The sequence below is a fragment of the Aquarana catesbeiana genome, linkage group LG04 (assembly GCF_042186555.1).
Source record: "Aquarana catesbeiana isolate 2022-GZ linkage group LG04, ASM4218655v1, whole genome shotgun sequence".
Taxonomy (NCBI): domain Eukaryota; kingdom Metazoa; phylum Chordata; class Amphibia; order Anura; family Ranidae; genus Aquarana; species Aquarana catesbeiana.
In genome coordinates, this window is record NC_133327.1 from 326104950 (window position 1) to 326117199 (window position 12250).

Here is a 12250-nt window from a genome sequence, read left to right on the forward strand (position 1 = left end):
TGGCACCTCATGACAAAGAACTCTCTGAGAATCTGAAAAAAAAAGAACTGTTGCTCTACAAAAAGATGGCCTAGGCTATAAGAAGATTGCCAAGACCCTGAAACTGAGTTGCAGCATAGTGGCCAAGACCATACAGCGGTTTAACTGGACAGGTTGCATTTAGAACAGGCCTTGCCATGGTTGACCATAGAAGCTGAGTGCACGTGCTCAGCGTCATATCCAGAGGTTGTCTTTGGGAAATAGACATACGATTGTTGCCAGCATTGCTGCAGAGATTGAAGGGGTGGGGGGGGGTCAGCCTGTCAGTGCTCAGACCATACATTGCACACTGCAAATTGGTCTGCTTGGCTGTCATCCCAGAAGGAAGCCTCTTCTAAAGATTTTGCACAAGAAAGCCCACAAACAGTTTGCTGAAGACAAGTAGACTAAGGACATGCTTTACTGGAACCACGTCCTGTGGTCTGATGAGACCAAGATAAACCTATTTGGTTCAGATGGTGTCAAGCATGTGTGGCGCCACAAGGTGAGGAGTACAAAGACAAATGTGTCTTGCCTACAGTCAAGCATTGTTGTGGGAGTGTCATGGTCTGGGGCTGCATGAGTGCTGCCGGCACTGGGGAGCTACAGTTCATTGAGGGAACCATGAATGCTAACATGTACTGTGACATACTGAAGCAGAGCATAATCCCCTCCCTTCGGAGACTGGGCCGCAGGGCAGTATTGCAACATGATAACAACCACAAACACACCTCCAAGATGACCACTGCCTTGCTAAAGAAGCTGAGGGTAAAGGTGATGGACTGGCCAAGCATGTCTCCAGACCTAAACCCTATTGAGCATCTGTGGGGTATCCTCAAACAGAAAGTGGAGAGCAAGGTCTCTAGCATCCACCAGTTCTGTGATGTCATCTTGGAGGAGTGGAAGAGGACTCCAGTGGCAACCTGTGACGCTCTGGTGAACTCCATGTCCAAGAGGGTTAAAGCAGTGTTGGAAAATGGTGGCCACACAAAATATTGACACTTTGGGCCCAATTTGGACATTTTCACTCAGGGGTGTATTCACTTTTGTTGCCAGCGGTTTAGACATTAATAGCTGTGTGTTGAGTTATTTTGAGGTAACAGCAAATCTACACTGTTATGCAAGCTGTACACTCACTAATTTACATTGTAGCAAAGTGTAATTTCTTCAGATTTGTCACATGAAAAGATATAATCAATTATTTACAAAATTGAGAGGTGTGTACTCACTTTTGTGAGATACTGTAGATGCAATTGCAGTTGTGTCAATTGATACTACTATTAATTGCAATTAAGCCCCTGACAGATACATTGAGGATTTCAACAATCAGGGCCTCTGCTTCAATAGCCTCTGGAAAACAATAGAATTAAATGCAACTGACAGAATTCAATACTTGAGAGATCCATAGAGGCTCTATTGACCCTTATCATTTCCTTCTGCGAACACTCCAGTTTGACCCTAAACTGGAAGATGTCAAGCTCCTGATATCAGTTCACAGTGACAACTTTTTAAATTATTATCTGATATGAACTGGCAATCAAAAAAGGTGGCTATCCGAAAACCTGCAATGTATTTTATTTACTGAAATAAGAATTTGTTGTTGCCCATATAAAGCCAATCAGATTTTTTTTTCAATTGTAGAAATATGATATGTATGCAAGTAGTTTATAACCTTATGCAAAAAAAAAAAAAAAGCTTTCTTAGAATAGATCTCAAACATAAATAGTAGTAATATAGTATAGTAAAAAATAAAGTACTTTAACATAGTAAAGTACCATTTCTCAAATACCTGATCTGATCCAACATTCCAAGCTTTACTTAAAATATAAGTCAAACACTCTGTTGGTATGGGCTATGTACCGGGGAGAGGTATATCCCTTTGTCTTGTTTTATGTACTTTTGATGTATAACTACTGTAATAGGGTTGTGTGCTTTATTCTTACAAAAGACCCCTTATACAACCTGAAAAAACACTACTACAACCCATAGTAAGTTATCATTAGGCAGTAATATTTTTTTTGCAGGTTTAGCAAGGAAAACAGAGAAAGTCATACTCCATACACTTTCATTCCCTTTGGAGATGGGCCACGAAACTGCATTGGAATGAGGTTTGCATTGCTAAGCATGAAAGTAGCAACAGCGTCCATCCTTCAGCACTTCACATGTCGACCCTGTGAAGACACGCTGGTGAGCTAAGTCTCTGCACTTTTTATAAAGATAGTATTATCCATCTCACTCTACATGTACAGTACATCTATTTGACAAAAGCGTTAATTTAGGTATTATCTTTTTTAGTTCTTAAAGTGGAATTCCAGCTAAAAGATTTTTTAGTTTTGGATAGAATTTGAGAAGTCTAGAACCCATGCCATTTATGTGATTCAATTGGGGCCGTTTCCTCCCCCATGCTTTGTAGGACCAGTTTTTTGTTGCTATCTGATCACAGTTGGGGACTCAGCAACAGGAACACCTGTTTATGAGCTTGTGGAAGGCTTATAACCTTTTTTTAGTTCTTTTACAGTTCGTGTCTCCATGTTGGAGATTCCTGCTCACGAACTAGAAATGAAAGTGAGGAAAAAATCTCCTCAACAGGGAGTCAGACAACAATAAACTGGGAAAAGGCTCTAACCTTTCTCTACTCAATCCAAAACAAGAAAAAAAAAAAAGTTTTGATTGGAGCCAGGCTTCATCATTGACAAAATCCTACATTCTGTTGAAATTTATCTATAGCCAAAATGTCTTTATTTTTGGATAGAATGGGTAAGTTTAGAACTCCGTTGGAGAGAATTCTTCACCTCCTGTCTGGTAAAAAGGATGTCCCCAGGACAGGAAGTGAGAGGGAACCTCTCTATCAGCAACACAGACAGATGTAAAAAGCTATTTTTACATATGGAAATGCTGGAACATTTGTCCGCTTTTTATTGTTTTCTGTTTCTCTGTTGCAGTTTTTCTTTACTTCATGTCTGGTAAAAGGTTGTCCCCAGAACAGAAAGTGAGGGGAATCTCTCTAACAGGGCCCTGGATAGCAGTAAAACCTGACAGGGTTTCTAACCTTTCCTTGTGTTGTCCAAAGCTAAAATAAAAAGTTTTGGGTATAAATACACTTTAATCTCGATGATGGTTGCTGATATACCTGAAAAGTAAATGTGTGAGACCCTAGATGACCTTTAACATGTGTTGTATTAGTATACTTCTTGGAGTTATAACGTATTGTAAAAGTGTTCCTTGGTGCTTTTTCTGATGGTGTCATTTATTTTTGGTATGGATGTATGTGACCATACCTAAAGTGTATCATAAGCCAATGCTCCAAAGACATGCTGGTAGAATAATTGGCCCCTGTCTAAATTGGTCCTAGTAAGCGTATGTATTAATGTGAGTTAGGGACCTTATGACTAGTACAGAAGATGAGAAAATTGGACAAATGATCGTCTGTTTTTTGAATGCTAGTTTCATATTGGACCCAAGGCGGATTACTAACGGTATGAAAATTATCGTAAGACAGAATATAACTTCCTGCATACATAGCAATGTGCCACTGTACAATTGGAAGTGATGTCATTACGTGTGTCCCTCTTCCAGCCATGCCTATAAAAATACACTTTACGAGCGGCAATGATTTTTCTTTGTCCACATGTTGATTTGTTCGTCTTAAACGTTCAGTGTGTCAAAATTGAGTTTTTTTTCCTGACGACACACTCAGTTCCACCATTCTGATAGATTCTTTATTAAAACAACAAAGTCCAAAGAGTATCATAATAACCAAATGTCATTCAGAAAACATGGTGTTTGAAGGCCCAATAATATGTATAATATAGTTTTTTCCTGTTTGTTTACATTTTTCTGTGAAAAAAAAAAAAAAACTTGTATTAATTGCCCTACATATTGTGTGCTAAAAGCTGTCCCTCTTTATTATTTTTTCAAAAAGTTGGGAGGTATGCATATGGATTCTATTTTACCTGCAAAATTGTTAGCATTTTTGTCTACTAGTCCTGAGATTTACACAACCCTGCCACATAGCACAACCAACCACATGACCTGAGATTTCTCTGCTCCCAATAAACAACATAGCTAGGTCACTCCCCTGGTCCCAGTCTATGATTGGACAGTGAGGGAGCAGCAACAGGCTTATGAGGTTGTCTATCTCCGAGTGTGTTCTTTGGTATCAAGTGTAGCATGTGAATGCAAGGGGGCTGATTGGCCCAAAGTATCTTTTTCTTTCACAGTCTTCCAGTATACTGAGATCAAGTCAAATGTATGTATTATATTAATTGCATTTAAAATATATTTGTTTTTTTTTCAATAAATACATAGCTGCTTTAATTGGTATATTTTGCATATCTTCCTTAATATTAGCTTTAAATTGGTTGTAAACCTTTGAAATGAAAGCACATTCTCATATAGTATGTACATGCCTCATTCCATAACATTTATTGTGGATCCTGTCTGCTCTCTCCTTCCTCTGCTTTCTGCATTCACTGAGTCACTTCTGAAACTTTACCTTACACAAGGCAATCCATTGTGATGCTACCCACCCCCGTCAGCTATGCGTGTTTCCCTGTGAGAATGTGCAGAGGGAGGTGTGTCCTTTCCCTCCACTCAAGTCTCAGATTATACTCAGCTCTGTGCTGTGCAGTATGTGACTTCAAATACCCTCCCCTTACCTCTTGGAAGCTGAGAAATACCACCTGTGTATTTTATACTTTAAGCAATGAATTTCTGATAGGGGCAATAGTATGAAAAAAGTGACTTACAACAGGCAGTCTGCCACCCCTTGACTGTTCTGAAGAAGGAGATACCTCACACACTAATTATTATTATTATAAGTCTACATTCACCATATGCATTTTTAAACACTGCAGTGCATGTTAGATGTGTTTTGCATGCACATTACATGTATTAACATTCATACTATGGAGGACAAATGATGCAACAAGCACTAAAATGTATACAATAAGAAAACATAGCTGAGGAGGAAGATACATCAAAATAATACATTAAGTTAGAAAATTGCAATTCATTTTACCCAAAAGCCTTTATTGTAGAATATAATTTGCTTTTCTGGCTTTGTTGGCTATGGTGCTTACAAGTTTGTTTCCTTTTTTTTTCCGTGTACAGATCCCAATGGAGTTCAGCACTCATGGTTTCATGCAGCCCAAGAAACCAATTATTTTGAAATTTGTATCTCGATCTTGAAAAAAGAACGCCCAAATAAAGAATTGGTCCTCTAGCTGTAGATTTCATATTGCTTTTCTTATGTTCTTAATAAAAACTATAAATAAAATGCAGCTAAACTGAAAAACATAGTATGTGATATATAATGTGCACAAACTTTATGAAATTACTTTTATGACACTTATTTTTCTGTCACTGCAGCTAGTTTTTCTCAAGTGTTTATCATTTCTAAGTTCTCATTTTGCAGTAGGAAGGAGTATGATAACCTGGAGCATGACTACACATTATTATGTGTAGAGAAGACCTTGCAATTTTTAGGAAAAAACAAACCCCCGTAGACAAACTATATTTCTTGCCAGCAAATGTTTGGTGAATGATGTGCATATCAAGCCGATTTCTAAATAGAGAGGTCTGCCTTCATTGTAACCACCTGGTGCAATCCAACTGTAATCAGAAAACAGCGGTGTATGCAACCCTAGATGTGAATAAAACTTTGAAAGTTTCTCAACAATAATAAAACTCCCATTACAAAGAATGCCTGGAATTTGACATTTATCTTTTATCTGACAAGCAATGAGCCAGTCGCACCAACAGTGAATAAGATTCCTATGGCATACAGAAGGCCTCCAGAATTGTCATAGTACAAGGAACAACATCTATATCTGCTAATTTAAACATATACACACACATAATATATATATATATATATATATATATATATATATATATATATATATATATATATATATATATATATATATATATATATATATATATATATATTTTAGCCAGACCAACATTTTAGGCTTTGGTATGTACCCATTTGGGTTGGGTTCACACTCATGCGAATTGGATGCAGATTTTTCCACATCCAATTTGCATGAAATTAGAGTGTACCCGACTTTCAATGGAGCGGGTTCACACACCTCTGGGGTGAGCACGGTCCGCATTGAAGAAGGGTCCTGTGCGTCTTTGGCTCCAAATCAGGTGCAAATTCAGGCAGAAATTCAGATCTGATTCGCACCTGAATTGGTGTACAGGGACACATCGGACCCCCTGCTGTGAGCCACAGCAAGTGTGAACCCAGCCTCACTCAACGCACTTTGCATACCAAACTGATTATCATAATTTTCTGTGCACATATGAGGCATTTCATAATTTGTTTTATGTATAATACTTTTTTAATATATTATAAGCAGATAAATGGATAAGATGCATAAAATGCAGTTGAAGTCCTGGTTCACACCTATGCATTTTTTAGCACGTTTTCAGTTTTGCAGAAACACAACTACAGTCCATTTAACATGGTTTTCTATGGATGTAGTTCACATCTGTGTGTTTTATGGAAAGGGCCAGGGAGTTTTTTTTCTGTTTTTTGGTTCCATAGACTTCAATGGATGAAAAGCATATACAGTAATACCTCGGATTGCAAGTAACGCGGTTAACAAACGTTTCGCAGTACGAGCTATTCTTTTTTTTAAATCCCTACTCGGTTTGTGAACGTTGTCTCGCAAGACAAGCATGATTCAAGCCTCTGCGGTGTGCAGTACTGCATTTGGCCAGAGGTGTGGGGGCGCCTGTGACATTCGGAGCCTCTGAGTGTTTCTGAGTGCATCCGAGAGGCTCCGAGCGGTTTCCGACATTGACTTCTATAGGGAAACTCGCTTTAATATACGAGTGCTTTGAATTACAAGCATTGTTCCGAAACAAATTATTCTTGTAATCGAAGGTTCCGCTGTATTGGAAAACGCAAAATGCATCTGCAATATGCAAACGGCAACCTGCATAGGTGTCAATCAGGCCTTAGGCTTGATTCACATCTATGCATGTTTTGAGAGTTTCTGCAGTGCTTTTTGCGGTGCTCCCCGCATTTTTGGACACGTGTTTTACCGCGATTTGTGACCGGTCTATGACGTCACACGGGGTGGGGCCTCCAGGTGATGTCATACAATGACCACGCCCCCATTGTTATCTAAGACATGCTTGACATCGGCGTGGACAGATCAGCTGGACGAAGCATCGCAGGAGGGTTGTCGGTGGGAGCGGGACTCAGCATCGGAGGAAGATCGGCGGTGGCAGGGGCAGGAGAACACCGGACAAAGAAGGAGAAGCTCATAAGAAGACAATGCGGGAGAGGATGGAGGCAGAGGAAGAAGTGGGGAAGAAAAAGATGATATTTTTAATAAAAGACTTGTCAAAAACTGTCTACTGTATTTTTTCACACTACACTACTTATTTTTTGGTGAATGGGTGGGGGTACCCCATACTCATTCACATAGGGGGGGGAGGCTGGGATCTTGGGGCCCCCTTGTTAAAGGGGGCTTCCAGATTCCGATAAGCCCCCCGCCCGCAGACCCCAACAACCATAGGGCAAGGATTGTCAGGAAGAGGCCATTGTCCCCATCAACATGGGGCAAGCTGCTTTGGGGTGGGGGGCGCGCAGAGCACCCCCTCAATGTTAAGGGCATGTGGCCTGGTATGGTTCAGGAGGGGGGGGGTGCTCGCTCGTCCCCTCCCTTTCCTGACCTGCCAGGCTGCATTCTTGGCTAAGGGTCTGGTATGGATTTTGGGGGGTCATCACAACAATATAAGAAAAAAAAATTTGGGTGGGGGGCCCCTCCAAATCCATACTAGGCCCAAGGCCCTGGTATGGACCCCACGCTGTTTTTTTTGACAAAGTGACAAATCTTTTTTTTACATTTAGCGGGGAAACCCGCTGACAGCTGATGACTCATCGGTTGTTAAGGACACGGCGGCTGGCTTCCCAGCCCCCTTCTTAGCAACCAATTATATACAGTGAATGTACATATAAAAAAAAAAAAAAACACAATTCCCAAAACGCAAATTGCGGCAAAATCACGTGAAAGTCACTGTAAAAACGCAGTACTTGTGTTTTGGATGCAGGTCCATTGAAGTCTATTACATGCAAAAAGTTCCTGACCCTTTCCAAAAACACAGACACAAAACTGCATTGATGTGAACATGCTTCATAGGAATCCATGTTAAAAAATGTCCCCGCATTTCTGCAAAATGCATCAAAAAACGTATTAGTGTGAATCAAGCCTAAGTGCATAACATTTTAAATAACATGATTTCATATATTTTCTACTGTTTACCCTAATGCATTGAGGCCACATATGTGTAGGTTTTCAAGCAGTGCTATGTGATTGATAAACAAGTATGTACATTGGCTGCAATTCACAAGTGATTAACTTTTTGTTTTCTACTTTAACATTATGACTTTGCTTGTCACTGGGCACGATGAATACTTGATCAGCCAAAAATGTATCAATCAGCATACAGTACAAGGCTGCACAGCACAACTGTGCAGTCCACCCCCTTAGAATAGAATAATCATACAAATTAAAAAATACTTTAACTATAAGCCCCGGTTCACACAGGGGCGGCACGACTTGCAGGTCGCCTCAACGACTTCCACGGCAACTTGCAAAATGACTTCTGTACAGAAGTCTATGCAAGTCGCCCCCCAAGTAGTACAGGAACCTTTTTATAAGTCGGAGCGACTTGCGTCGCTCCTGTTAGAACGGTTCCATTGTACAGAACGGGAGGCGACTTGTCAGGCGGCTAGGTTGCCTGACAAGTCGCCCCTGTGTGAACCGGCACTTAGGCCTCATGCACACTGGTCGTTTTTACAGCTGCTGTTTGGGCATCTAAACTCCCATGCATGTTATCCAATGTGTTTATGCACACATAGGCTTTTAGCAGAGTTTTGTGGCAGGAGAGTTTAGTGGCAGAAAAAAAAAAACAAAAAAAACAAAAAAAAACACACACTGCCACACGCATGCGTGTGTGTTTCAAGAATTTTATGGACAGTTATACGCCATAGATTTAAAAAACTCAAATAAGACGACCAGAAACAAAAGTGAGGAGAATAAAAGCTTCTTAAAGGCTCATTTACCCAAGATTGCGGAAAGTGACAAAGACATCCTAGATGCCCCCATAACAGAACAGGAACTTAAAAAAGCCCTCCAGGATACCCCAGTTGGGAAAAGCCCGGGACCAGACGGTCTAACCGTTATGTATTATAAAAAATTCCAAGAAACATTGATCCCGATCATGTGTTCATACATGAACGGGATAGGGGAAAGTTGGGAGATGAGGAAAGCAGCATTAGAAGCTAGTATCACCATCTGGAAGGAAGGGAAGGATAGCTCGTTATGTTCAAGCTATAGGCCCATCTCCCTTCTAAATGTAGACACGAAAATATTCGCGAAGATTTTAGCCGACAGGATGAAACTGATTTTTAACGGGATTATACACTCAGACCAGGTAGGGTTTGTGCCAGGGAGAGAAGGGAGAGACAACGGTATAAAGACGCTAATGGTGATTCAGAAAATAAAGGAAAGCGGAGCCCCAGGTCTACTCCTGTCGATTGATGCTGAAAAAGCTTTCGACAGGGTAGACTGGGGCTTTATGTGGGATACCCTGGAGGAAATTGGTATAGGTAACAAAATGCTCAGTTGGATTAAGGCCCTATACACACATCCCACAGCAAGAGTAAAGATTAACGGTACTCTTTCAGAGCAGTTTATAATGTATAACGGGACCAGACAGGGATGCCCACTTTCCCCATTGCTGTTTGTCTTGACTTTGGAACCCCTATTAGCGAGGATTAGGCGCAATCCCGATATTAGAGGGGTGAAAATAGGGGAAGAAGAGTATAAGGTTGCCACTTTTGCGGACGACATTTTACTCTATGTCACCCAACCAAGGTTAACTCTCCCGAATCTGTTAGAAACTATCAAGGTCTATGGAAGATTATCAAATTTTCGTGTCAACTCAACCAAGTCAGAAATTTTGGAAATAGTGGAAGAAAAAGAAGGGGAAAAGTCCTATCAACAAAATCTACCATTTAAATGGGGGATGAAAGAGCTTAACTATCTCGGAGTTAAAATCACCACGGCAATAGAATCATTACTCCAAGACAATTTTTTAACACTCCTAAACGAGATTAGGACCGACCTGAACCGAATTCCGCGCAACCAACTTTCATGGGGTGGTAGAATAAACCTTCTAAAAATGTCGATCCTCCCAAAAATCACATATAAAATAAAATGCTCCCAATAACAATCCCGCAGAGTTATCTCAATAAACTGCACACTGAGTTTCTAAAGTTTATATGGAGGGGGAAAAAACCCAGAATAAAGTATGCACAATTAGTCATCGATAAGAGGAATGGGGGGTGGGGGGCACCAGATATTAAAAAATATTACACCGCAATAGCCGTATCACGCATTTTAGATTGGGTAAAAAAATAATAAAGAAAAACAGTGGGTTAAAATCGAGAATATAATGAGTGAAGTTGAATTAGGTAAGATAGTATGGATCCCACCACAGCATAGAAAATTGAGCATGAAAGCACCAGAGATCACCAAACAGGCATTAAATATGTGGGACAAACTGCACGAAAGGGAGCACTGGGGGTACAATTCACCGTTCACTCCGCTTAAGGATACAGATTACTTTAAACCTGGGAGGGAAGACATGTTCGGAAGGTGGATATTGAAGGAGGATGTTCAACTAAAAGATATCATGAGACAGGGTGAGATGTGCACCTTCCAAGAATTGAAAGCTAAAAAAGATTTGTTTATCATAGATACGTGGAGGTACAGGCAGCTGAAACATTTCGTAGATTCACTCCCGCAGCCAATAAGGTCAATGAAAGAGTATCCAGGATCTATAAGACAAAATAGGAGAGGGAGAGAGCCCGACGTTCCTTAAGAAGTGTGAGGAAGAATTGGGTACCAGGATTACCGAAAGGGAGGCTGGGTTAATCCTGAAAAGGGTAACAAACACATCGGCCAGCCTTAAGTTTTCAGAGATGAACTTCAAAATCCTTGCAAGAACATATATCACCCCGGATAGAGCACACAGAATGCAGAGGCAGGTATCGCTGCTATGTTGGAGGGGATGTGGTGAGACAGGGACAATGGCGCATATTTGGTGGCAGTGCCCTGTGATCAAAGAATTCTGGGAGGGGATAAGGAGAATAGCCTCTGAGATCACTAGTATGGTGATCCCCGACGATCCCTGGGTGTGTTTGCACCATGGAAGTAAAATGCCTGGGGGGGGGGGGGGGGGGGGGAGTGGGGTGTGGTGTGGAGGGGTAGGGGATAAAAATGTCCAACGGGTCCGGGGATTGTGTGTCTTCAGAATTATTTTAGTAACCAATTGAAAACAATAAAATAAATAAAAAATACGCCACAATGATGTGAATATGTTAAGGGACGAGATTGAACTGTTAAGTTGAAACCGCTGCTCCCATATAATTATCTCGCTGATGTGGCAAAAAACACACTGCCAGTGCATTCTGAATCAGCAGTGTTTTGGCAGAAAAAACTCTGGCAGCTCCTAAACTCTGTTAAATGCTAGTGCCCAGCAGTTGTTTCTTTTTGTTTCTTTTTTCCTGAACGAAGGCCGCCAGCGTCCTTGACAACAAGTGAGGAGCTGGGAGGTAAGGAGCAGGCTGGCAAGCCAGCCACTGCATCCTTAATAAACAGATGAGTCATCAGCTGTAAATGTGGTTTCCACCGACAGTTGAATGTAAAAAAAAAAAAAAAAAAAAACACAACTGTCGGCATAAAAAAAAAAAAAAAAAAATTGTAAAAAACCCAGCATGCCCACCCTCAAAATCTATACTAGACCTTATGCAGCCTAGCAGGCCACATGCCCTCAACATGGGGGGGGGGGGGGGGGGGGAAGGGGCTTTGGGCCTCTTCCCCACAACCTTGGCCCAGTGCTTGTGGGGGTTCAGGGGGTGAATTATCGGAAACTGAATGCCCCCTTTGCCAAGGGCCCCCAGATCCTACTCCCGTGTTAATGAGTAGGGGGTACCCATACTTGTTCACCAAAAAAGTGTTGAAAAGTAAATAAAAATGCTTTAAAATACAGGGCCTTGAAAAAGTATTCACACCCCTTGAAATTTTCCACATTTTGTCATGTTACAACCAAAAACGTAAATATATTTTATTGGGATTTTATGTAGCACATAATTGTGAAGTGGAAGGAAAATGATAAATGGTTTTCAAACCATTACATTTGT

At 40.8% G+C, this 12250-nt stretch overlaps 1 protein-coding gene across 1 annotated transcript in view; it reads left to right on the forward strand.

Annotated features, from left to right (window-relative positions):
• The window catches only part of LOC141140083 (cytochrome P450 3A9-like), a 74465-nt gene extending 68743 nt beyond the window's left edge, over nt 1-5722 (forward strand). Inside the window, exons 12-13 of the mRNA XM_073626885.1 lie at nt 2043-2205; nt 5131-5722. Of these exons, the coding sequence (XP_073482986.1) occupies nt 2043-2205; nt 5131-5208 (241 nt within the window). The 3' untranslated portion in view covers nt 5209-5722. The remainder of the gene's footprint in view (nt 1-2042; nt 2206-5130) is intronic.
• Nucleotides 5723-12250: the final 6528 nt, after the last annotated feature.